This window comes from Erinaceus europaeus, chromosome 10 (assembly GCF_950295315.1).
Source record: "Erinaceus europaeus chromosome 10, mEriEur2.1, whole genome shotgun sequence".
Lineage (NCBI taxonomy): Eukaryota > Metazoa > Chordata > Mammalia > Eulipotyphla > Erinaceidae > Erinaceus > Erinaceus europaeus.
The window spans coordinates 95307242-95334859 of NC_080171.1; the positions used below are offsets into that span (position 1 = coordinate 95307242).

Sequence of the window (27618 nt, forward strand, 5' to 3'; positions counted from 1 at the left end):
GGGGCCTGAAGAGCAGTGCATTCTTCCCCGATGTTGACAGGAGTAGTATTTTGTAGTGGTGTTGGTTAATTTGTAGTGGCATTCGTGGTTTGAAGCCTTGTCAAGATCCCTGATTACTTCCCGTGCAAGGAGCTCGGGTGATGGGGAAGTTCACAAGCTGAACAAAAGCAGGGAGGCAGCTGTGAGGGAAGGCTGTGAGGGGGCCCAGGCGACCCTAGTGCTTGGAGGACAGCAGGGGGGGAGGGGAGAGGGCTGTAGTGAAGTGGGGGAGGGAGGCCTTTTGTTTTGAGGCGGGTGCAGCTGCTCCTTCTGAATAGGTGGCATCCCATTGGTGGCCAGAGGTCGGGCACCAGATGCGCTTAGTGGCTAGCTGGGCAGAGGCAGAAAGCTTTGCTGCCCTGTGTCATTCTCTGCTCAGACAGGAGGAGGTGGCGGATGTCTCTGTGCTACCTGCATGTGAGGGTGGGGGGCAATCTGCGATGACACTCCTGAGAGGTGGACGTGCGTGTGTGTGTGTGTGTGTGTTAAAGGAAAAGCTTCCAGATGTTGGGAGGAGAAATATTCCCTTCTTAGATTATCAGGAGGGGTTACTGGTTTGGGGTGCTTGCTTTGTACTGGGCTCTGACTAGAAGGTCTGTACATAATGTTTTGAATATTTCCATAGCCCTGCAGAGAGGAAACCCTCTCTTTGGAAGATGGGGAATCTGAGGCTTCATGGCTCAGTGGGACAGGTCTTCTAGCACAGTCAGGATCCGAGTGAGGTATGTCTGGTTCAACGAAGCTCACAAAAAACAGAAGGAAAGTGATGAAAAGTTATCTCCTCGAGACTGAACTACTTCCCCCTCTCCAGGCAAATTCCCTTCTCTGATAATCCTTTCAGTTTTTGTGTTATTATATCTATTCTGACCACACAAAAAGGTTTTCCTTTGTAGCCCCTGCATTTTGCCAGGCCCACAGCCCAATTCAGGAAGGGTTTGCTCAGTACCTTAAAGGGCCAGGACTAGCTCAGCAAAACTGAGGCTAATTTATCGTCTCCACAGTGATGTCCACCTCAAACAGAACACAAGTAAAATACTTCTCCTGACTTTGCAGCTGTACAGACAGGACTGCACAGCATCCTTAGCAAAGGGAGTCCAGTGATGACAGCCTCTGTCCCTTGTCACTCTCACAGCCTGGGGAGTCAGTCACATATCTCTCTGCATATAATCCTTGGTGGCTCAATGAAAACTCTGTCCCTCCTTTCCAGTCCTATAAAGACCTGCCCTCTCACGGGCCACCACACATACTCACCCTGTGTGTCCTCCTCTTCCCCCACTTCCCCCACTGTCCTGATGATCTTGCCCTTTCTTCAAGCCTCTCTTTCCTGGAAGCCATCTCCCTTTCTTTTTTTCTTCCACTCACCTACGGACAGTGAAATTCCTTGAGGATGGCACCATATCTAGTTTACATCTGGGCCCTGGACTCTGGGCACAAGGCCTGGCACATGTTAAGTGCAAAGCAATGTTTGCCCAAGAATGTGGAACTTGTGCCAAATGATCATGTGCCCAGAACCTGCTCCACCTAGGCCAACCAGTCACCAATCCCACTTCCCACTTGTTCTGTCCACAAGGCTGGCAATGTTTCTGGCATCAGGAAAAACTCTCATCTTAGAGATATCCTGGTGTAAGAGGCTGAACTGCAAGGCTGTCCCCAAAAGCAAGAGAGTTTTTGAGTGTACTGCAAATATGGGAAGCAAAAGGAAGCTTAGATGTGAAATATCCCCAAAATTTCCTGGTGTGTCTGTTAATGAAAGACAGTTGAGTTCACTAGACAGAGGGTTTTTTTTTTCTTCCTTTTTTCTTTTCTTCTTCTTTTCTTCTTTTTATTCACTTGGAACAAATGGATGGAGAACCTGGTTTTAGAATTCCTGGACCCTGGAATACATTTCTATCTGTGTCAAAGTCTACCCATCCACTGCCTCAGCAGAGTTTAAAATCCTAGCTAATAGGTTAACAACTGTTTTTCTTCAGCTTCAAATGAAGAATATCAGAAGGCTGGGGGAATATGCAGCTCTCCAATTTGTACGGACTGCATACAGCTCTCTGCAATGTGTGTTTGACAGGACTGACATTTTGTACCGCTGTGAGATGGGAAAACGTGTGACATTTTTATTCATGGTGGCGTACGCCCTTGTAATGATCAGCTCTGGTCGATGTGCTTACCGCAGCAGCCCCAGAGCCCTCGGAGAACAAACAGGAACCCGAGGTGCCAGCAGTTCGACTGCCTTATTAAACACCGCCAGGATCCTAACGAAGACCAACTGCTGGAAAATCTCACTGTCAAATCCTCAAGGACATTGTCAGCGCACAGCTAACTGCATATATTTTTCATTTAAAATACTGAAATCCAGTATTGTGCCATTACAATCGAGGGGAGGGGGTGCCCATTCCAGCGACCATTCTGTCAGCAGTGTCTTTGGAGCTCCAGATGCTAGAGCCAGATACCCAGTGGGGTTCAGAGCTCATGAAGGGTCAGCTAAGACAGGGCACCAACTTTCTGGAAGCCCAGCCCACCCTTCAGAGCGCAAGGCTGAAAGTTGCAGGGTTCTGCTACGAGAATCACTTAGAAAGCCAACCCACCAACTCCCTTCCTAAGCCAAAGTGAATCTGCATAATTAGAAAATCTCTTTCCCTCCCAGCCAGCCATCCAGCCAGCACCCAGCCATCTTCCTGGAGGTGGAACCCATTACATCCTGCAACTTGGTGCTAATCAGCCTTCTGCTTGGCGGCAGACCTTAAGACATCTGCACGAACACACGGCTGCAGTAGGTTTTACACCTTGGTAGAAAAGCTGTGTATCAGGGCGCCCACCTGCAATCTCACCACTTGCCTCAACTCAGAGGCCTCAAGGTCAGTGTGCAGGTGGGCCCCCTCCCTCCTGCGGTCATTTCGAATGTTGATGCACACTGATGGATGGAAGTCAGGCACTTGGAGGACCCTTGGAGCTTCTTGCAGTTGCTATGATTTGGTTATGGCTGCACACTAATGTACTGATAGATTTACTTTGCAAGTATGCATTATTTATACAGTCCCTCTATTTCCATGATGTGCCAAGACACACTCTGCTATTTATTTATGGGGCTCTTTGCAGAACAGGCCTAACAAGACGCCTGAGTGTGGTTCTTGTGGGTTTGCAACAAACCTTAAGTAGTTGGCTATACAACTGGATGGTCTCCATCCATCATGGGCAGAGGCCTGATTTTAAGGGTCTGTCTGTAAAGTTGGTTTAGCATATTATTGTACATCATCCTCAGCCGAAATGATCTGGGAGGCTGAAGAGCTGGCAGCCTGGAGAGAAGAAGCTGCAGCATTCCACAGACTGGGATGAGGGGAGGGATGCAGGAAGTTCTGGGACCCTGGACACAGGACCCAGACAGAGTGTAAAAGAAAGGCAGCTGGGGCATAGGCACAGATAAAGAAAGACGAAGTTGTAGCTGAAGACCCCAATGTTTCTGTTCCTGATGAGATCCTCCTGCTTTGAGTGTGTCGAGGATATGCCTTGTATGAAAGACTAGAAGGTCTAACCTGTGCCCTGTGCCTAGAGCTCCCACTCCTTTCACCAGTAGCTCCAAATAACCCTGACAAAGTGGCTTTATCTCCTGAGGTCTAGGTATTTTCTTTTAAAATTTTTTTATTATTATCTTTATTTATTGGATAGAGACAACCAGAAATTGAGAGGGAAGGGGGTGATAGAGAGGGAGAGAGACAGAAAGGCACCTGCAACACTGCTTTACCACTTGTGAAGCTTTCCCACTGCAGGTGGGGTCTGGGGGCATGAACCTGGGTCCTTGCTCATTGTAATGTGCAATCAACCAGGTGCACCACTGCCTGGCCCCTGAGGTCTAGTATTTTCTTTTTCTTTCTCTCTCTCTCTTCCTTTCTTCCCTCCCTCCTTTTTTTCTCCTGCCCCCCTCCCTCCCTTCTTTCTACCCCCCTCCTGCTTTTCTACATAAGGAAGGGAGGGCGTGAATTTATCCCCTCCCATACTTGAAGTTTGATGTTGTATATTGTGTGGAGTTGCTGTTGTTAGCTTATTTTCTTCTGAAATTAAAGTATGCAAAGCAGGCCAGGATGTCTAACTGTCTCTTTCTCCTCTCTCTTCCTCTCTCTCTGCTGGGATCAAACCCAGGACCTCAAACATGTACCACTAAGCTACCTCCCCAGTTCCCTCAAATGCAGCTAAAAGAAAGCAAGAAGCAGGACAGTAGGTAGAGGTGAGTGTACCCAGTTTCCTGTGAGTAGACCATTCTGTTCCTCCAAAGAGACTCCTACACTGGGCGAAAGGGAGGCACCTGTTGGCTCCACACCTCAGTACACACCTCAGTTAGATTTATGGAATCTAACTTAACTCTCACTAGGGCATGCTGGCTGCATGCAGAGAAATGCACTCTGTGTTCAGTCTTGTGTCAGTCTAAGACAAACTTCACTAGCTCCTACAGTAGCACCCAGCTTTGGTCTGTTTGTTCTCCCACATGTCTGAAGCCTTTTCCTATCTTTGTCCTCCAGAAATGACATGCAGACCATGCTCTCTTATGCTTTTCCTGCACTCCCTGCCTCACTTATATCTGCTCTTTCCATGGTGGTGCATAGTAATATTTCCAGTTGTTCTTCTGAGTATGATCTTTTATTGGCTACTCAGGGCCCCCTGACATCCACAAGCTAGGGCCTGAACTCCCTCAAGGTCTAGTCACTGCCTATTTCTGTATTTTAGCAGCTGCTTCCTCACCACCTGCATGCCCACAGTAAGCCTCCTCTTCTAAAGAGTGAGACTTCCCTATTGTGTGTGCATACCATTCTCTTGGCCTAGAATGTCCTCCCCCTCTATCTGCGCCAGATACAAGACTTCTGTCTTTCTTTTAATTATCTTTATTTATCAAGAGGGAAGGGGGTGATACAGAGGGGGAGAGAGAGAGAGAGAGAAACCCGCAGCCCTGCTCCACTGTTCATGAAGCATCTCCCTGCAGGTGGGCAATGCTCCTTTTAAGACAGCAGCAGTGTCATCTCCTATTTTTGAGAAGTCTGCTGAGGCATCATGCAGAAGCTGTTGGTCCTGCTCTTCGAGTCCTCCAACTTAATGTTGAGGGGCTGTCCTTTGCCAAACGCATTCTTATTGGTCAATTGGCGATACAGCATCAGGCAGATGTTATCTGCCTACAAGAAACACATATAGCAGTCGATGAAGCTGCTCGATTCACCATCAGTGGATTCAATTTAATATGCTATAATCTCCATCCTAAACACGGCCGAGCCATCTACGCCAAATCGTGTCTTGCGGACGTTTACCATACGGCCTCTTCGACCTTCTATGACTCCATTACTATTGGAACTATTCAGCTCGTCAATGTATATAAGCCTCCCAGTGCCTCATGGGATAATGAGGTCCTGCCTAGCCCGAATCACCCAGCCGTTTACGTTGGAGACTTTAATAGTCATCACCAAGACTGGGGATATTCCTCCACTCGTGCTGATGGCTCTATCTTAGCTGACTGGGCTTCAGCGAATGACCTCTCCCTATTATACGATCCCCAACAGCCAGGCTCTTTTCACAGTGCTAGATGGAATAAAGACTCGTCACCCGACCTGTGCTGGATTAGCACAGTCAACGGCCAAGCCTTTCCCGCTACGAGACAAGTTCTCAAGATCTTCCCACACAGTCATCACCGCCCAGCTATCATCCACATTGGTCTCCAGCTCCCACTGATTCTGTGCTCGGAGAAACTAAGATGGAACTTTCGGAAAGCAAACTGGCGTCTGTTCAGTGATCTTACCAACAAATCTATTCCTGCAATTCCAATTAACTCTATCCCCTCTGAAGATTCCTACAGGCGCTTCCGCCAAGCCATCTTCAAAGCAGCTTCCCAAGCCATTCCTCGTGGGAGACGTGCTAACTATACGCCTTGTCTTGATGCTGAATGCGAGCAACTACTAAAGCAGTATGATGAGTCAGGCGACCCAGATGTGGCTGACCATCTCATTGCCTCCCTGGATGCAGCACGCCAAGCCCGCTGGCAACAACTCACGGAAAGTCTGAACTTCACCCACTCAAGTAGGAAGGCCTGGAAGCTTCTTCACAGACTGGGTGCCGGTAGCCAACCCCCTCCCGTCTCCCATCCTCCCGTATCTCCAAACTCAGTGGCCAGTCATCTAACTCAAGTTGGACGTGCTAAGATCGACCCAGTCTGGAAAAGAGAAATTTCCCATGAGTGGTCATCCCACTTCCGGTTATCTTGTCCATCTCCAAAACTCTCTCCCTTTACACTGTCTGAACTGGAAGATGCTTTGAAGAGGGTTAAACCGGGAACAGCTGTTGGCTATGATAACATCACCCCAGAACTCATTCTTAACCTGGGTCCTGCGGCAAAGAAGTGGCTCGCTTCATTCCTGTCCCACATCTTGGAATCTGAGTCTATGCCCAAAGTTTGGCGTCGTGCGAAGATTATAGCGGTTTTGAAACCAAAGAAAGACCCAACACTGGCCGCCAGCTATAGACCAATTTCTCTCCTCTCCGTGTGTTACAAACTCCTTGAGAGGCTGCTTCTGTCATGTATTTCTCATCTTACAGAGAAATTCCTATCACCTGCCCAAGCTGGTTTCCGCCCAGGAAGATCTACCTGCGAACAAGCCCTGGCCCTCTCAACTTACATTGAAAATGGATTCCAGAAGAATTTAAAGACGGGTGCTGTCTTTGTTGATCTCACAGCAGCCTATGACACGGTCTGGCACCGTGGTCTCCTAGTCAAGATCTCAAGATGCCTGCCTCCATGGGTGGCCAACACTATATCGTTTCTTCTCCAAAACAGAAGATTCTGGTGACAAGTCTAGCAGACGGAGACTTGTCTCAAGTGGCCTCCCCTAGGGCTCTGTTCTGGCTCCTACACTATTTAATATTTACATCAATGACCTCCCAGAAACTTCTTCAAGGAAGTTCATCTATGCCGATGACATCTGCTGTGCAACTCAGGCATCCAAGTTCGACATCCTCGAGGAAACACTCACAAAAGACATGTCTCTGATATCTGATTACTGTAAAAAATGGCGACTATACGATCATCATCTCTGGCATTATGCTATTCCACTGCAGAATACTGTGCCCCAGTATGGTTCCGTAGCCCCCATGTCCACTTGGTCAATTCCAAATTATATTCCTCCATGAGGATAATTTCTGGAACCATCCGTTCCACCCCGGTTCCATGGCTGCCAGTTCTTAGCAACATCGCCCCGCCAGATATTCGTCAGGATGCAGCATCATCTAAGATCATTTCCCACGTCTACGCTCGACCGGACCTGCCAATATACGCGGATATCTTCGCCCACCCTGTCCAACGCTTGACGTCTCGTCACCCAATCTGGTCCCCTATGCCTACACTGAACTTCTCTGTTCCAGTCTCTTGGAAACAGAGTTGGCAGTCAGCTGAGGTAAAGAACAAACACCTCATCACAGACCCCTGCAAGCGTCAACCCGGCTTTGACCTAGCATGTTATGATTGGGCCCTCCTCAATCGCTATCGAACAGGCCATGGCCATGGTGTGCCGCTATGTTCCATCGCTGGGGAGCCAGAGACGACCCGAACTGCCCCTGCGGCTCCAGACAGACTATGACCCACATAGTCAACAACTGCCACCTCTCCAGATTCAAAGGAGGTCTCGAAACTTTACATCAGGCTCAACCTGATGCTGTTGACTGGCTACGGAAGAAGGGCAAACGCTAGAAGAAGAATGCAGAAGCTCCCTCTCCAGCCAGTACGCCTGTGATGACTGTCTCAATGAGACAATGAAGGAAAGACTCTTATCCCTCTGTGACTCTGCAGCCTAGGACACGGTTTGGCATGCCACACACCTCATTATTCCTTGATTAAGTGAGGGAATTAAGGAGGGCACTAAAGAACAATTCAGTTTTGCTTGAGAAAAAAAAAACAAAAAACAAAACCTCCCAGGATTCAGGATTTGTAATCATACTCGTAGGAGGGCAGCAGGGGAAGAACTCTTAGTTGTTCATCCTGGTTTAGGTAATGAAAGGCACAGTCCTCAGGCACAAGCTGCCTCCCAGGCCCTTTTCCGCAGAGAAGAGTCCCTCAGGCACCACATGTGGAGAACCAGCGTCTCCTGGACTTCTGCTGAGGGCTTCATGGCCACTGACCTCTCAGAGTACCGTCTTGCCAAGGTTCACCCTGCTTCCTCTCTGAAAGCATTCACTGCCAATCTCTCCAGAAAGTGCAAACATGCCTTGGGGTTTGGGATGTGCCAAGGTGGGTCAGGCGGTAGTTATCACCACTGATGGGCAGCAACACCTCAGAAATCCACTTTAAACTGCTCCCAGGCAGTGTTAACCCCCATCACACTTTGTATTTCAAGTAGGTTATAATCAACAGTCTCTTGAGAAGTCCCCTTTGGTTATTCTTTTTACTCCTTTATCACATCTTCAAATTTCCTTTGTACTATCAATGAAATGTGATACAATGTTCCAGAAGATGTGGCACCAAGGAGATGGGCAATGAAACCAGCCAGGCAAAAGCAGTGACCTAAACTGGGGACACAGCCCACCTTGGATCCAGTGTGTAGGAGGCTGGCATGTAGGCTGCAGCCAGGGACCCACTATTCCTGCCCAGCCGCCCCAGGCCAGAGGAGTGAGGTGGGACAGTAGATGATGGACTTTACCTCTGAACCCATTCTACCGGCTCTACTGAAAAGTGAAGCAGTTGTGGTTCCTGCTGCATCAGTTGGGGAAGGCTGTGGGAGACAGTACAAGCACCTGCCAAACACACTGCATATACCCAGGGCCATCCAGAGCGGCGGCATTGATGTCACCTTTACTTCTGCATGAAGAGGGCCTCTGTTAGGGTAGTTCTGGGGAGGAATCAAAGTTCCAAATCCAAGCAGCAGATGTTAGCTTTAGTCAGAGTGAGGAAAAAATGAACAAAGTGATCCTGACTTCCACAACCATCCTAGGCCATACTGCTGGATGTTTCTCCTTCCTTCCTTCCTTCCTTCCTTCCTTCCTTCCTTCCTTCCTTCCTCTCTCTTTCTTTTATGATTTATTAATTAAGGAAAGGGAGGGAGGAGGAGAGGAATAAATAGACAGAGAAAGAGAGAAAAACAACAGAGCATCACTTTGGAACATGTGATACTGGGAGCTGAACTCTGGACCCTCATGCTTGAGAGCCTAACACTGTATCCATTGCATCACTTCCTGGGGGTCACACTGCTAGATTCTAAACCATTAGCCGTCACAACCAATGACCTCAAGAACTAGATGGAATTGATGAAGAGTTCATTAGGTGGAGCGGGGAGAGGGAGAGAGAGAGAGAGAGAGAGAGAGAGAGAGAGAGAGAGAGAGAGGATGAGCCCAGGCTCCAACCTTGAATGTGGTTTGGAATTCTTGCTGTCTCCTCTTGTGTGACATTGGGCAAGTAGTTTAACCTCTCTGAACATTAGCCTTCTGGGGACAATGACTGCATTGATTTAATAAGGTTGTTGAGAAGATTAAGTGGGATGATGCTGGTGGAGAGGCCTGGCTCACACATAGTAGGCCCACAGGATAATGGAAGTCAGTTCAATTCCTATGACCCCTGCTTACCCTGCCACCTCTCCCTGCTTAGTCCACTTTCTCATCCCTCCCCAGGCACAGCCAGGTCAATCACTTAGCTAGTCCACAGACAGTCTTAAGGACTGACAAGGGACAGTGTGACAGGCAGCCTATAGCCAGGGTGTGGGAACTCGCTGAACAGCAACTGACACTGAACTGACTCTCCTGGAGGATCGTGCTTGTGGGATATAATTTATTTTCAATATTTTATGTTTTATTTCCCCTTCCCTACTGTGATAAACTCCCACCTTTGGCACAGAGCATTCTAATCTGAGAAATACCTCCTCTGGTCTTGCTGAATCAGATTTCCTGCTCCTGTCCTGCTGGGCTCAATATCTCCCTGGCAGGGAGCTGCATTCTGAGCTGCTCCAGTGCAGGCCTTAAAAGGAATGCTGTTTTTAGGCTCTGGCCAGTCCTCTGGCAGAGACCCTGCTGTCACAGGGTGGAACGTGGACAGATGAGGGAGGCTGGTCACTCATAGGTACACAGCATGTGGGGGTTCTTAAGTGAACAGGCACGGCAGGCTGGCAGCCTCCTTTTTTTTTTTTTTAGCTTTTTCTGTTCTGTTGAGCTGACTGGTTGCTCAAGGGCAGAAGCAGCATGTTGAGCTGCCCTCACCTTGCCCCAGGATGTGCCACCTTGCCTGCACGCTCGCCACTCCTCACTCCCACACTGCCGTGTCAGGCCCCAGGAGGATGCCTAGTCACAGAGACATAGCCCCACTGGTCCTGTCTAAGAACAGGATGCCAGAAACAGTGCTGCACAGGGCAGGGAGGGATTGACTCTGTCCAGCAGCAGCTGGGGAGGGCTTGCAGGGGGTGGGGTAATCAAGTTGGGTCCTGATATGTTGCTGGGATCTTTTGTAGTGTGTGTGTGTGTGTGTGTGTGTGTGTGTGTAGATGGAAGAGGAGGAATATTTTTGGCAGTGGAGATAGTAAGAACTGATGCATCTCTGGGTTCTCCTGGCACCTGGTATAGGGTCTGGCTGGTGCAGATGCCCTCTTGAGGAGCTGCGGAATGAAGGAATGCAGACTGGTGTGCTGGGGACTGGGCAGAAAGTGGGGTGTCACCCAGGTGAGTGACCCTTACCAGACTCTCATAGATGAGGAAGAACTGGCAAGGAGTAGAGGTTGGCAGGCACTCCTGCCCAGAAGGCCCACCTGAGTTCATGGGGGCAGAAGCAGGAGGTAGGGGAGGAGCAGTGTGATTTCTGGCAGGTCCTAAAGGCTGGGTGAGTTCTCCTGACCATCAAATAAGTCCATGACCAGGGGAAAGACTCTGGAGAAGTACCCACATTTGGGAGAGCCAAAAGGCCTGACTCTGTCAATACTGGCCGAGGTTTTCTAATGCCTCACAGACCAGTGGAGGAGAGTAAAGTATGATATGAGGGCTGAGGTAGAGCAGGGTTGGGAAATCCAAGGACAGACTAAGGCATTTGGAGATGGAGCCATCAGAGAAAGGTAGAACTAGAAACCTCAGGTGAGATAGACCCTCTGCCCTTACCATCCATGGAAGGCAGGTTAGAGTCAGGGAAAGAGGGCCAAGCACAGGTGGTTGACCCCTCTGCTTTGCTGGACTCCACACGATCTACCAGGTTCCCTGGCCAGCCCAGTCACCACTCCTCTGTGTATTCTAATCAGGCCTTTCTTGGATCAAAGGAGAGACTTAAGAAGTGTGAATCTGTCACTACAGTCTGCTTGAAAAAAGCAGTGGGGATTTGGTACAGGTGCAGGGAATTCTGGGGCTTAATATGAAGTCAGCAGTTATCTCCTCCTGGAAGAGGCTAGAATAGTTATAGACTTTGGTCCCTCAGGTTTGGAATCTTTGCCAGGTATCTAAGACACAGCCTGGAGAAAGCTCCCAGCCATGCTTGCAGCTGATGGAGAGCGAGGGTGTTAATTAAACCTTGCATTTATTCTGCAGTGATCTCTGGCAAGTCACCAGTGATGAGGTGACAAGCACTTCCTGAGCACACTGGTGGGGGAACTATCCAGAGGAACAAACTGGCTGGAATGGAAAACAAATGATAAGGGGATTTTGAGATGGCCCCTGGCAATACCACACAAGCATAGACCTTTCAAAAACAACTGGATGACTACAGTCCCTCAAGATTAAGTGACACCATGCACTGAAGGGACTGTAGGCACCCTTACTCCCATCAGGAACCATGTTGCTGTCAGTCTCCTGTTTTCACAGAGAAGGTACAAATAACTTGCTGAACAACCTCTCCTCAATTGACCCACCACCTTTCAGTCCCTGAAAATTTCCATGGCAACTATATTCATCCCTGTAAATTGTGCCACCGCTCTTACTTCCCTGCCTAGAGGGGTTACTGACCTGCTACTGCTCTTTTGTTTCCTTTCAACCTGGTGCCCTGGATGACTGCATCTCTCGAGTTTCAAGATGACCACAACTCTGGCTGTGAACTCTTTCTGTCCTCAGACACAAGGACAAGAGGCTGGGACAAAACTTCCAGTATGGTACATATTCATCTACTTGACTTTTGTCCTTCTTCTGATAGCAGCCCACTCCTCCTCACCCCTTTATTTTTCCTTTCCAGGAACTTCTGCCATCCCTCTCTGACTCACCTCTTTGGTATGTGTTTCAGGTGGCCCTAGCCATGGTACACTAGAAACCCTGGGTCAAAATGACTGAATGAGATGCGCACAGAATCAAAGTTGGTTCAGTGGGTGAAACCCATGCCTCGTGTGCTGGGAAGAGACACTTTCAACTTCCAGGAGGCATGACCATGGAGTCACGGGGATCAGATCCCCCCAAAAAACATTAAAGAAAAACCAATAAGCCTAAACAGAATCTACCAACTACAGCTGAAACATCACAGCCTCAGCCACCAAGCTGAAGATGCTACCATGATTCCATCCTGACTTCTCTGGGCAGATGACCTCACCAATGTCCTGGAACCTCTTCTCTCCAGAGCTGTACTGTACTACCGAAAGACAGAAATAGGTTGGGGCTATGGATTAACCTGCCAACACCCATGTCCAAAGGAGAAGCAGTTACAGAAGCCAGAACTTCTACTTGCTTCACCCTGAAAATAATTTTGATCTCTATTCCCAGTGGGGGAGAAGTGATAGGAAGAGGAGGATAACAGAGCTCTGAACTCCAAACTCCATCAGGACCTGGAGAGAGAAGAGGAAAAAGAGGGGGACATCTGGATATAGTAATAGGGGTATGTGTAACTTGGAAAGGAAGAGAAGATGAGACCTTTAAAAATGAAAAAAAAAAAAGGGCAATTATATATAGATATAGACAGATAGTTATAAACCCATACTTGCAACCTTAGGAAAACTGCTGTAAGCTTACAATAGAGGGATTGGGGATTTAGAACTCTGGTGGTGGGAATGGTGTGGCAATATTGACCCATTGACATATAATTTTGTAAATCAATATTAAATCACTAATTAAAAAAAAAAGGAAAAGAAACTGTCCTGCTGGTCTTGCACTTGAGAAGATGTGGTCTAGGTCTCTTCACCAGGAAGGGAAAGCCTGCCTGAGAATGGCACTAACAGAGGAGGCAAAACCAAGAAACACAAAAATGAACTGGGTCTGACTGACATAGTTTGGCACCTGAATCAAGCTATACTTGAATGACCCAACAAGTTTCTCTTGTTTTTTGTTTTCACTTTTATTCTGTAGGATAGAGACAGAAATCAAAAGGGAAATAGAAGACAGAAAAAGACACCTGCAGTACTGCTTCACTGTCCATCAAGTTTTCCCTATGCAGAGGGGGACTGGGGGCTTGAACCCTGGTCCTTGTGCCTGGTAATATGTATGCTCAACCAGGTGTGCTACCATAAACATTATTAAAATGCTATTCTGCCAAAAGGAATCTACAATTTCAGTGCAATCTCTATTAAGATCCTAATGGCATTTTTCAAGCAAATTGACCAACTTGACCAAAGATTTATGTGGAACCACACACAAAAAAAATTATGAATAGTCCAAGTGCTACTGAGAAAAAAAAAACGGAAAAATACGAAGGTATCATGCTCCCCAACTTCAGTTTCAGTAGCAATAGTAATTAAAACAGTGTGGTACTGGAATAAGAATGAACACTCACATAAAATTATGGTTGGGTTTAATAAATGACACTCAATGCTTAAACAACTGGAAGAAAGTATAAGGTCATCAGATAAAGAGAGAACTTCAAAAGTTGGATGAGGGCAAGAGATGGGCTCACTTAATAATGGTCCTTTTGGTCAGTATTATACCAACTCATCATTTGGGGCCCTAGTCAGGGAACCTTTGGATTCCCAACACAAACATGATGAGCCTAGACCTCTAATGGACACCTCTCTGCACCATCAATGGTGACTTCTATCAGGAACATCGTCATAAGCTCTCCTGTGGGCCTTCCCAGGACCTTGCCCTCACCATAAAAGCAGCGATCTTAGGGACAGCTCCAGTCTCTGAAGAGAGGTTGGGGCATTCTGCGATGCCACTTGAAGACAGGTCCTGAAATGAGTGCAGCCTACAATGTTCCCAGCTGTGACCATGAGCTGTGAGCTCAGACCAATAGAGCCTTAGAGGTTACAAAGATGCTGGCATAATTTTATTCATAGAATTTTTTCAAGAATGGGAGCTTCTCACTACCCTAATTCAACTTTTTAGCCCTTTTCTCTACTCTGACACTATTTTCTCAGACAATATTTCTATCCAGCTTCATGCTAGCTATCAAACTCAAGCAAAACTACCATAATTGTGGGCCACTAGAAACATGTCTAAAATGGACTTCCTAGCTTTCTTCCACCCTAAGATCCCTAATCTCCTCTGCTCTGTTCCTACTTTTTGGTTCCTGTTCATTAGCCATTTTGTCTCATTTTATGTCCTGCCACCTTCCAGACATCAAATTGTAGATGACCTCACTAGAACCTCACCTCTCCAAAGCTCTAGTCCACTAAGGGAAGATAGAAATAGGCTAGGGTATATGGATCGGCCTGCCAGTGCATGTCCAGCAGAGAAGCAGTTACAGAAGCCAGAACTCTATCTTCTGCACCCCAAAAATAATTCTGATCCATAATCCCAGTGTGGGACAAGTGATAGAGGAAGAGGATAAGAAGGCTTTGAATTCCAGCTCTACCAGCACCCAGAGAGAGAGGAGAAAAAGGAGAGGGACATTTGAATGTAGTAATGGTGCCATGAGTGGCTTAGAAGGGAAGAGAGGACTGGACCATGAAGAAAAGGGGACAATTATGCACAAATGTAGAGAGATAGTTGTAGAGATGATGGCTGGCCCATGTCTGCAACCTTAGAAGAACTGCAGTGGCTTACAGTGGGGAAACTGGGGATTCAGAGTTCTGGTGGTGGGAACAGTGTGGGAGTATACCGCTGCTGACATGTACTTTTATAAATCAATATTAAATCATTAATAAAAAAAAAAAGAGAAGAACTAAAAGCTCAGAAATGGGCCCACACATATATAACCAACCACCTAATATATAACAAAAGGGCTAAAGCCAATCAATGGAGTAAAGAAATTATTATTATTATTATTATTTGCCTCCAGGGTTATTGCTGGGGCTTGGTGCCTGCAGTACGAATCCACTGCTCCTGGAGGCCACTTTTTCCCTTTTGTTGCCCTTGTTGTTCATCAGTGTTGTTGTCGTTGTTGTTGGATAGGACAGAGAGAAATCGAGGGGGGGAGACAGAGAGGGGGAGAGAAAGACAGACACCTGCAGACCTGATTCACCGCTTGTGAAGTGACTCCCCTGCAGGTGGGGAGCTGGGGGCTCGAACCTGGATCTTTACCCCGTTTTTCTTTATTTGATAGAACAGAGAAAATTTAAGAGGGGAGAGGGAGAAAAACAAAGAGACACCTGCAGCACTTACTTTAGCACTTGAAACTTTCCCCCTGCCACCAGTGGGGAGCGGGAGCTTAAACCTAGATCTTTGCGCATGGTGACATGTACACCTAACCAGGTGCACTACCAGCTGGGACCCCTCAGTTCAACATCTACATACTTCCAGAATCTGATTTCTCCTTCTCCCTTCCCTGCCCCCATTCTGTTATGGAGCTGGGTCCTCATGCATAATTTCACTGCTTCCTGGCCCTTTTCTTTCAGACAGAGAGACAAGGGAGCTAACACAGCACTGGAGATTTTCTTGTTCCCACTGCACTTCTCACATGGTACCAAGATGTGGACTTGGGTTGCATGCAGATGCCCTACCTAGTGAGCTACCTCTCTGGTTCCTGATTTTCCTTTCTTGCGTGGAAAGTTTGTCTTTCATATCTGCTCAGAGGTGAAAAGCCTGTTCTTGGTGACTTGCTATCAGAAAATGGTTTCTGAAGAAGCAAGTCCATGCAGGAAGACAGACCTAACCATTCACTTTCAACAGACAAATCCAGCAAACCACCACTAGTATTCTTCTCTTTTCTTGGTAATGGCATGGATGAAGTCACAACAACTCTAGACAGACACTCTGGCAGGACTGGAGGCAGAATCATCAGATGGTCACCCTGCAGATGGCATAGGGTTGGAACAGAGCAGGAGGGGGTAGTGGACTGTGAAAGCACTGCTGATGAGCTAGACCTAGGAAATGACCGTGGACTGCAGACCATGGTGCACATCTGGCTCATTCATACCTGTGTCCTAACCTATCCCTGGGCCCCTTCTGGTCACCAGCAGTCAGATCTGGGCACTGCCACCTGCTCTTCCCAGTGCCATCTCCTGGCAGTGCTGCAAGTCCCCTTTCCTTCTGCCCTACTGCTTGCCCTCATTGACACTAATTTCCTAACCAGTTACAAGTGGGCAGGCAGGAGGACTGCCAGTGAGAGATACAAAGATGATCATGTGCTGAGCAGGCAGGCTGGGTGGGAGGTCACAACACTGACTGACTGGGAGCTAGCCTGCTTTTCCCCACTGGAGAAAGACGGATGCTTATCAAGGGCTGAAGTGCAGCCCTGGACCAGAGAGCTGACAGTGATATCCCACTTAATCCTATAACCACCTGTGACATGAGTATTATTATTTCCACTTTAAAGATGGGGCAGCTGATTTCACTGAGGTTAAGTAATATACTGAAGGGCCTTAGCTAGTTAGTGACAGAGCTACAATTTTAGTTCAGAGCTTTCTAATTGTAAAATCTGTACTTTATCCTTTCCTACCACATTTTCGCCAACACTGATGTGCATTTGCTTTTTGGGAGTTTTTTTGGGGTTGGGGGATGGGATCTGCATTTTCTCTCTCTCTCTCTCTGAATGGATTATATGTACATGCTTGTGTGTACATGTGTGTGATTTTTTTTTGCCATAGCATTTAAAATAGGTTTCATATTTCAGAGTACTTCCCCACCCACCCCCAAATACTTCAAGTGTGTACTTCCTAGGAATAAAGACACGCCCTAGAAGCTGTGATAGTAATAATAATACCATCTTATCACAACACTCTAGCATTCTAGTCCATCTTCAAAGCTTAAATCTTTTCCAGAAAAATTTAAAAGCCATGATCCAAATTAGCTTTACATTTTGAATTCAGCTATGCAGATTAGTCTCTTTTGCAGATATCTGCTTTAATTCAAGGAATCGGGGACCTTTCTTTTTCCATGATGCTCCTCTGCTTCCCAGGTCCACCAGACCTAGGAGTTACGGAGTGGGGATGGCCAAGTCTTCCCTCTGCTTTATCCCCTCCCTTCCTTTCCTGGCACATAGAACCAGACCTTAGGGACTCAAGCTCACAAAATTAAAACTATTTTTTTGAAATCCCTATAATATGAAACTGTTCCTATCTGGAAACAAGCCTTGTTTATGAAGTGATTTGGAAGTACTTGTTGACCACTAATGGAATATTCATTTTCCTTCCTCAGATAAACAAAACTATTTAATATTATGCACAGCAACTAAAACAAGACCAAATAATTTGTTTGGCATACAAGTCCTTAAAGAATCCATTGTTAAAAAAGAAGACGAAGAAGAAGGAGAAGAAGAAGAAGGAGAAGAAGAAGAAGAAGGAGAAGGAGAAGGAGAAGGAGAATTATAAGAATTAAGGAGGAGGAAGAGGAGAAGGAGGAGGAGGAGGAGGAGGAGGAGGAGGAGGAGAAGAAGAAGAAGAAGAAGAAGATTCAACTATTAATCAAGGTAAAAGTCCACATCAACAACAAACCAGTCCAGTGCAAGGTCCTGTGGTGTACTTTCCTCATGGAGGGAGGCCTGCATTTAAAGCAACGATTACAGGGCTGTGGGGGATGTGTTATAAATGCCAAGTTCTGGGGTAGCATGAAGACAGGAATGCCCAGCTCTTTCCAGAAGAGCCAGGAGGATTTACATGAGGGTACATTTACCTGCTCTGAGGTAGGCAGGCAGGTCATGAAGGACCTCATGCATCCCGCCAAGGGCAAAGGTGGGATCTTTAGGGGAGGCTAGGAGTAAGATGGAATGTGGTGACTGGTATATGTTTTAAGTGGCTCCCACAAAGCCAAGTGCAGGACACTGTGGGGAATGAGTCTCGAGGACAGAGTCAGTTAGGAGATGTGGAGTAATGCAAGTGAGCAATCAATACCAAGGGTGTGCTAAGATGATGGGGAGGAAGGGGTCGAGCAGTGTCCCAGAGGCAGAACGGAGAAGCCTGAGTGGTGTCAGGGTGCCATTACAAGCTTATGTGTAGAGAGCAGTGTCATTTGCTGCAGAGGGAGACAAAGGAGGGGCAAGTTCAGTGGGGCTGTCTGTCTGCTCAGCCTGCAGGCCTGTTTTGAGGTGTCTGGGGATATCTGCTGGAGGTGTTTGGGAGGTAATGGCTGAACTGAAGAAAATCTTGTGTGACTTCCAAGCTCAGAGGGGCAGAAAGGGCTTCTCAGGGTACTCAAAGCCAAGGGAGCTGAGAAGCCGAGAAGCCATGTGCTGGCTGAGTATTCTTTCCAGTCCAGCATCAGATCGGCACAGACTAACCTGGCTCATGCTTGAAAAGCCAGAACCCTCCATGCAACAGACAGGCAGTCACATTCCAAGAGCAACCCCTGGGGATGTATCCAAATCACTCTGTTCCAGGTTTCTGGAAGCCTCAGTGGTGCTTAGTTTGGCCTTTGGTTTAACTGGCTTCTCAAACTTTCCAGTAAAAGTGATTTAGAAACCTTTTGCTCAGCTGGAAGAATAGGGGCACCTCCCAACACACACTTACAGGAATCAAGTTGGAAGGGAGGCAATTATTTTGCTTGTGTACTCAGTTCATGGTGGTGGTGGTGGTGGGGGTACAATAAAGGGAAGCCCCACCCCCCAAGTGGGTTTGCCTTAATGTTCTTGTGTTTCTTCAGGGCTTACATGTGCAGGACTAATATCCAGTGTCACCAGATTCCCACAGCTAGTCTACTGATAATGCCCTGAAAAAAGCAATAGCCCAACAGAGAGAAGCAGAGGTTCGGCTGGCTGTGGAGCATGGCCTAACTACTAATTCAAACAATAACCTCCAAGTGTCTGGTTATTCACTTCTACAGTGGGCAAGGTGTGATCTTCCTTGCTAGCTGATGGTAAGGATTCAAAGAAAGAAGACACATGTCAAGAGTACACAGTGGCCTGTCCATTTCATTACGTGCAGAGAGCAGTGCAGTTTCCTTGGGGGAATTAACCTCTGTCAACTTCTCAGAAGGGGACGGGAGTAAGGCTGAGGAGGGGGTTCCTGTTGGGGAGGTCCCTGCTGTCTCCCTCTGTCCATGGCAACTGAGAAACAGGGCTGTCCATTCTTATCCCAGGAGAGAGACGCCTGGGGGAAGGCCTCAGCTTCTCTCTCCATGCTCTCATTTACTCCTGCCTGGGGGAGGAGGAGTTCATGCCTGGGAGTTTGAGAGAAGGGAAATGAGCAAGTTTCATTAGCCAGCATACTTCCTGGTACTTCCATCAGAGTCCGTTGGCATGGCCAGCACTGCCTATGATGGTCCACTTTGCTGGTGTGTAGTAAGTAGCTCATCATTTTTTAAAATTGTATTTATTTTCCCGTTTGTTGCTCTTGTCTTTTTATTGTTGTCGTAGTTATTATTGTTGTTGTTAATTGATATCGTCGTTAGATAGGACAGAGAGAAATGGAGAGAGGAGGGGAAGACAGAGAGGGGGAGAGAAAGACAGACACCTGCAGACCTGCTTCACCGCCTGTGAAGGGACTCCACTGGAGGTGGGGAGCCGGGGGCTCAAACCGGGATCCTTACTCCGGTCCTTGCTCTTTGTGCCACGTGTGCTTAACCCGCTGCGCTACCGCCAGACTCCTGCTCATCATTTTTTTAAAAGATAGAGACAGAGAGGCAAAGCAAGAGAATGAAAGAGACCCAAGGCACTAAAGCATCATTCAATATAATGGGGGCCAGGTTCAAACCTGGTTTGTGCACATGACAGAGCAGTGTATTTTTCAAGTGAGCTATTTTACCAGATCGTGGCTTTTTAATTTGTTTTTTTAAAAATTACTTATTTATCTATTTATTAAAGAGAGAGATTGATAGGGAAGGGGGAGACAGACAACTGCAGCATTTCTTCACCATTCGTGATGCTTCCCTACTTTTTAATTCTAAGGAGGAATTTTCACAAGCCTATTTAGCGCTAGATCTAAAGCAGTACTCACTTTCAGACTTATCAATAAAAGAGTTGGCATTTTAATTTCATTTGGCTGGGCCATATTTTACAATGATTCAGAACTTGGGAGGGAAGGAGTTATTTAAAGCTTCTCTAAACCAAAGCATTTCCAAGGTAGGACTAGGCATTCTCAAGTGATTCGGGAATTTTGAACTCTTTAAATAAAACATGTAGAGGCTAACTAAAAATCTATGCATTTTGCTCTTATCTGGAGCCCTCGATATGGCTCATCACTGCCCTGAGTGGCACCACATAGGTATGCTTTGGAAAATAAATGGGTTGTTGGTGAGTTCAGTTTGTTGACAGAACATCTTTTAATTGGAGGGCCCAACTTGGGACAATGCTGAGTGTTCCTGGAGGTGAAGAGGTTGCCTGTGTGGGGCCCTCTGGATGAATGAGCTCAGCTCTCTCACTGTTCTTAATAATCTGGGTTGGACTGTCCATTTGCAGGTCTGTCTCTCTCTCCTTACACCTATAAGAATTTTTTCTTTCTTTCTTTCTTTTTTAAATAAATGGCAAGTCTCAATACACACATGATTAGATGCAGAATTCAATGGAGGGCTGGTCATAACCTTTAAAAAAGGAGTTTCACTGAGCAGAGGAGGAGAATGCCTGGCTCTTGCCTTTGTTTGATGCTACCTTCTTCCAGCTCCCCTGCAGCACTGAGGTTTGAGGGCTCTGCCAAGGCCCTGATAGGGCTCCCTGACACCCTGCTGAACACTTCCACGGAGCTCCCGAGGCTAGCTACATAAGCACCAGCTTGCAAGACAGAGAGACTAATACACCAACAATCTCATTGTCTCTGTCTCCACCAGAGAGCTAAGTGTTCTGACAAACATAAAATCCACAGAAATGAAAACTCAAGGCAAGGATCTTTCTGAGGCTAGTGCATACTGTCAGGCTAGCTCAACTGATTTTGCTTGGACACCTTAGCTTTATGAGACGTATCAAACAGTTGAAATACCTGCTTGTGGTAGGGAGAGTGGGCTGTGTATTCTGACTGTCTTGGACTCCTTTCCCTCATACCACTAAACTGCAGTGCAGGGTCCATAAAATGTGACTAGTGACTCCATTCTCACAGGACAATGGCAGAGAAGACATTCTTTCCAAAAGGCACCCACTGGGGACCTAACTGGTTTAGGTGACACATGCTTCGGCACTTTAATTCTATTTGAAGTGCCTTAGGACAAAATTGATGGAGTACATCAAACCTATGATCTCACCACTGTCATCCCTTAAGACAAGGCAAAAACTTGTATGAGTTTAAGGAAAAGAATCAAGTAAATAAAAAAATTACCAACGACAGGAGAGAGGGTGGCAAAACTTTTTGAAATGGAAACCAAAAAATTGCATTCTGGGAAGAATGTAAAGTCTCTGAAATTCAAGCCCACCAGTAGTAGGTGCTCTAGAAACACTGACAGCGGGGTTAAGCAGGTGCTTGGGTAGGTCAGCCCAGCACCAGGACAATGCTGCAAAGAGTTAAAAGAAAGGGGTCTGCAGTTTCCAGGGCCCATCCCCCCTGCAGCTAATCTGTCACCTAATGAAGAAGGGGCCAGCACAAGTGAGCTAGCTGGCAGTTCACTTACAGCAAACTGATTAAGAATGTTCAACCAACAGCAGACTGTAGACCTTTCCAGAGAAAATAAATAGAGTGTAGACTGTATGCAAATGTGTTTGTCACTTTGACAGCACGTCTCAATTAAGGCATCTCGTGGCTGTGGGTAGGCTCTGCGGCTGCAGCTGTAAGAGAGAGCCTGCTGCATGGCTGATACTTAGGGCTTGACCTTAATCCACATGCATGCATTAAAAAAAAAAACAACCCTGCCTTCCTGTATACTTGCATAATGCTGGCAGCCACGTGAGGGAAGTGACAAACGGGGAAAAAAAAACCACTTTCATCCTTTCCAGTTTATAGACCTATGAAGGCACCGACAGCTCTTATTTCAACAGAGTTTGGGGTGGCTTTTTTAATTGTTTATCCCCTGCCCGTGCACACACATACTCTTATTCTGCATTTAGCTGGGAACGGCATTAAAGCATCTCTACTTCTATCTGAAATGGAAAGAAGGTCTTTTTTTCATTTCAAATAGGGCCTCCTTTTTTGTGTTTCAAAAATGGAATGTTTAACACCATGAAATCCCTCTCTCCCACCCCCTTTCTCAGTAATGGGCTCCAAACTCCAGTGAGGGCTCTTTTCATGGGAAGGTTAGTGTGTGCAGGAATGAGGACAAAGGAAAGCAGGAAGCTGGCCCTGGAATGCTAGGCTGGTGACAAGGAGGGGCTGTGATTTCAGCAAACACAGTCAGGGAACTGGGGTGCAGATTTCTCTAGCAGGGCTGAGCCCTGAAAGAGGCAGCTCTTCAGGGATGTGAACACCAACACAATTTGAATATAATTTTTAACCAAAGGAGCATTGCCCCAAGGATACTTTCTTGCACTATGTTTCAATTTTTATAACATTCCTTTTAAATGTAAAAGCAAAGAGAAGGTCAGCCTCTTCAAGTTTAAGATGTGTGAACATATTTTCTGAAAATATAAAAATACCAATTACGGAGGCAGATTCTTAGGTTTTAGAAAATTCAATGATCCATATCAATAATTTCACTAGTTCCCTTCATTTCTAAATAGCTCAGTGACGGGTACATGGCAGGTACTTGATAAATGCCTGTTAAAAATGGAAATATTTTATATGTATGTTTCTAGCTACTGTATGTAATGAAGTAGCAATCATACTTAAGATAAAATCATGAAGTTGACTTTAATCATATTTTACCTAATAAATGACTAAATAATCAGGAAATTTAAGAATAAATAATTGCAAATTCTTCTAACAGCTATGTCTTCATAACAGAGCCACTTCCCATAAAACAAAAACTTAAGGCATTTTTGCAAATCAAGAGAAGTAAGGGAAAGATTACAACCATTTTCAAGCAAATGTAACTACTGATAGGAGATAAAATTCAGTCTCTACACAGTGTAGAATGTTTACTCAAGGGGAAAAAAAAATCAGACATTTTTTTTTTCAAATGCTCAGGTTGTTGAAAAGAGTTGGTTAAACATCCAGATCTTTAGGACAGCAGCACAGTGTTTATTCTAAGAAGCACAAGTCCTGATATTGATTTTCAGGAAGTACATTAATAAAGAACTCTTAATTGATTTTTTTAAAGACTTTGCTTGTTGCCTTTTATTTGGAGGTGCAAAGAAGGGCTTGGGATGCTAAAGTGTTCTAATGAGATGCTTAGCTAACAGAGGTGCCTGGAGTGGGGGAGGCAGCAGTTGCATTTAATGACTTTATTTAAGAGTCGAGCTAGTTTATGACCTGAGCTGTGTGCCTCCTCCAAACATTTGAAAATTCATCTCTAAAATATGTTTGCACCAAATAAACACTTGAAGATATACAAAAACCCCATGGAGTTGCTTTGCTAAAGAGTTGAAATGAAAAATTATCAGCTGCATCCTCTACAGCTTATGCTTAAAAACACATAAACCCAACCCAAGTGGTTAACGGGCCAGGGTACATACCTGACCAAAGTGGACAGTGATTGGCCTCCGTTCATCTCGGAGCTTGGCATCCTTGGCCTCCATCAGGGGGGAGGGTGTAATCTTTGGCAATTGCTCTTCTGTGGTGGGGGCACAGCCATTCTCAGTGATGTCCTGTAGTGAGGAGCCCAATGGGGTTGATGTCAGAGTCATGGCATTTGCTGTGAGCAGTGGTGCTCCCACAACCCCCCTACCACCATTCTCCAAACTAAGAGACCTGCCCTGGTCTTCTTCCTACAGTCCCTAGTCTTCCTGTTAGGGTTGGAGGAAAGGGAAGACTAATATAGTTCTTTGATTTTTAGGGACAAGAGAATCCAAAATCCAGCACATTAAATTACAAGGACAACATAATAGTAAATAACAGTAATGGAGGGAAAAACAAACTGTTATCCTACTATCCTTACATGACTATTTTCATTTTTGCATATTCATTTAATCTACATTCAGATATTCAAAACATATACAATCAAAGGTCATGCATAACAGTACATTCTATTTTCTATAATATTATAAGCATATCTAGGGTGCTACATCGTCACTGTAATTATACTCTTGAAAGATGCATAGTATTTCATTGAGTAGATAGATATACACTAAATTATACTACTATAATTGGGCATTTAGGTTATTTCAAATTTCTTTCATTTTCTAAACACCATAGTGACAACATCACAGTTTTTCTTTCTTTAGGATTATTTCTTTTATAGAATGTCCCAGGAATTAAATTACTAAGGCAAAAGATACAGACATATCAGAGGATTTTTTATTCATTCTACTAAACTGCTTTACAATTTACATCAACTACCAGCAGTGGATACGTTATCAGTTTCACATACTCCTTAGTCTTACCATTTTCAAAATGTATCGCCAATTTACGAGGAGAAAAATTAGACCTTATTGTTGTTCCAATTTGCATGGGTTTGATTATTAGGAGTGAGGACATTTTCTCCATATTTGTTTACTGATAATGTTACTATTTGTGAAATGATACATTCTTGCTTCCTCTTTCTTAGCTTTATAAAGAAAATTTCTAGCAGAGAATGAAGAGACTGAAGTCTGAGTAGTCCTCACTCAGACTGACTTGAAGAAAACTTAAAGAACTAAAACACTTATTAAATTCAGAAATTTTGGGAGTTGGGCAGTAGCGCAGCGGGTTAAGCACGGGTGGTGCCAAGCATGAGAACCGGCGTAAGGATTCCGGTTTGAGCCCCCAACTCCCCACTTGCAGGGGAGTTGCTTCATAGGCGGTGAAGCAGGTCTGCAAGTGTCTTTCTCTCCCCTCTCTGTCTTCCCCTTCTCTCTCTATTTCTCTCTGTCCTATCCAATAACAACAACATCAATAACTACGATTCTAACTTATAATGAATGATACAATTCATTAGATTTGGTGAATGAAATGATTTGATGAATGACGTCAAATCAGAAGGAAAGACCATGATGTGCAAGAGGCAGGTGATGGCTCCTTTGACTAACACTGCAGCTAATTATACCCATGGTTTCTTGGAGATGGGGATAACACCCATTTGTGCTATACTGACCACATGCTTTATTTAAGTCAAGGAAGTTGCATAAATCTTCACTGGAACAAGGCAGAGAATAAATGTACAAGAAAAAAATCAATCATTATTTTGTACCAAGTAAAAATAGTTCACTGCCAGACTGAAATAGTAAATAGAATTTTCAATTCTTTACATTACAAAAACAAATGTACATCTTGGTTAATTAAGGTCAACTAAATATATACATTCATTAATTTCTGCATATAAATAGTTGATCACTGCTTTCTTTTAATCTCTCAGAGATAGGCAGAAAGAAAGGGGGGGTGCGGTAGAGACTACAGCACTTCAGTGCATGGGGGCTGTGCTCAAACCTCAGTTGCTCACATGGCAAAGCAGTACACTACCCAATTGAGCTGTCTTGCTACCTACTATTACTTGCTCTTAACTTCTTAGTCAAATAGAGACAATGGTAGCACAGAGAAGAAGATTATCCCTTATTAAATAATACCAAAATGGAAATAAAACAGGTTAACACTTCTGAGCCTTAGTTTCTCCATCTGTAAAATGGTAGCTATGAAGTATAACAGAAATAAGGCAATGTGGGAATGTCTAGAACACTACTATTCAATAGTGTACTGTATAAGAACAGAACAATAATATTAAGTACCTATCAATAAGGTATTCAATAAACTGTAGGATTACATATATATGACTACAGAATTGCTGTGCATATACAAAAATATATTTGCATATAAGAATCTCTGTGACTTTACATATATATGATATACATGTATGTAAATTCAAGCCAGCTGTAGTCTCTGTACTACTTGGTAATAACAGAGATTGACCAATAACTCCTGCTTTTGCAGAGAGATCTTGCATTATGTGGACAAGTCTTAGCAGGGGTGAGGTTCACTGCTGAGAGAGGCTGACTTTAAGAAATGAATCTTTTTGGACAGGGCTGCCCAAGGTGTTCTAAGTGTAACAAAGAGGGAGGGGGGCCCCTCTTTATGAATCAGAAAGTAAGAAAGGGCAAAAGTAGCATTTTGGGCCTAGATGGCTTTACAGAGAGGATAGACAAAAGAGGTTAAATGAAGTCAAACATTTATTTATTTTATTTTAATGAAAATGAGATGCAGACAGAAAGACAGAGACCAGAGCACTTCTCAGCTCTGGCTTTTGGTGGTACTGGGGATTGAACATGGGACCTTAGAGCCCCAGGCATGAACATCTTTTGCATAACCATTATGCTTTCTCCACAGCCCAGAAAATATTGATAGTAAGGAAAGCTATAACACAATGACTATTTAAAAAATGTGTGATACTTTTAGGAAAAGTGTCTTAGCTTAAACTTACAAGGAAAACGATGACTTAGAGTTTTCTTTAAATTTATTTTCATTATTTAAATTTTTTTTTTTGCCTATTAACTAGATGTCTGAGTTTATTAAGTCACTCAACCTCTTCCCATCTAATCCTTTGTTTTTATGATGGGGAGATCATCACTTACTTAGGGGACTTCAAAGCTTCTGGGAGAATGGCTAAATGAGATGAGATGTGAGGAAGCTTTGAAAAATGTTATAGTCCTGTGCAAACTGTTAGATCCTGTCCTGTGCAAACCGGGAAGTGCATCATCTTAAAAGAAGCCTCCCTTTGTGGAGCACCTACTACTGACAAACACTTTTTCAGACCCTTGACTTTTACTATCACATTTAGTTTCCACAGTAACCACAAAGTAAACAGGAATATATATGCAAGGATATAGGCTCAGAGATGGTAATTTACCATAGGCCACACAGCGAGAAAGTAGATTAACCCAGAGCTGTGATTTCTGGCATTCCTATTTATCAGTTTATAACAATAACACTTGATTCAGGTATTCTGAATTGAGGAGTGCTCAGCAAGCCATCAGAATTGATTTCTGACACTAATTTTGTTAAAATGATTCTATGTTACCACAACTTATATCTGTGTATTTGTCTTCAGATCTCTATAGACTATGAATTGAGAATATTCTGTCTCAGAGCCTTGAATATGTTCTTGTTGGGTCAGAGATAAATTATCCTACATCATTCTGGGTTCTTCCACAAATAAACATTTATCAGTGAGATTGATAAGAGAATAAGTAAAGACAATTTATTAATAACATGGATGTAGTCTGTACATATATGAGAGACGCAGAAATTCTGAGTAGCTCACCCTGTGACCTTAGACACCATCTTTAACAGCTTGATTAATGTAGAGAAATTTGGGAAGAAAGGGAAGGTCAGTTAGGAAGGTTAACAAAAAAGGGCACAGTAAAGGCATATAGACTGAAATTTTACCTTCCCTACTGAGTAGATCTTCCTAAGGAGACTTCTCTAGCTTTCAAAGGTAACCTCCATTCTGCCTTTA

General features: G+C 45.0%; 1 protein-coding gene across 9 annotated transcripts in view; it reads right to left on the bottom strand.

The window, feature by feature from the left end:
• The window catches only part of DENND1A (DENN domain containing 1A), a 600479-nt gene that overhangs the window by 35369 nt on the left and 537492 nt on the right, over window positions 1-27618 (bottom strand). For all 9 annotated transcript variants that reach the window (XM_060200131.1, XM_060200132.1, XM_016185023.2 and 6 more), the window contains one exon: window positions 23711-23842. In XM_060200131.1, the coding sequence (XP_060056114.1) occupies window positions 23711-23842 (132 nt within the window). The remainder of the gene's footprint in view (window positions 1-23710; window positions 23843-27618) is intronic.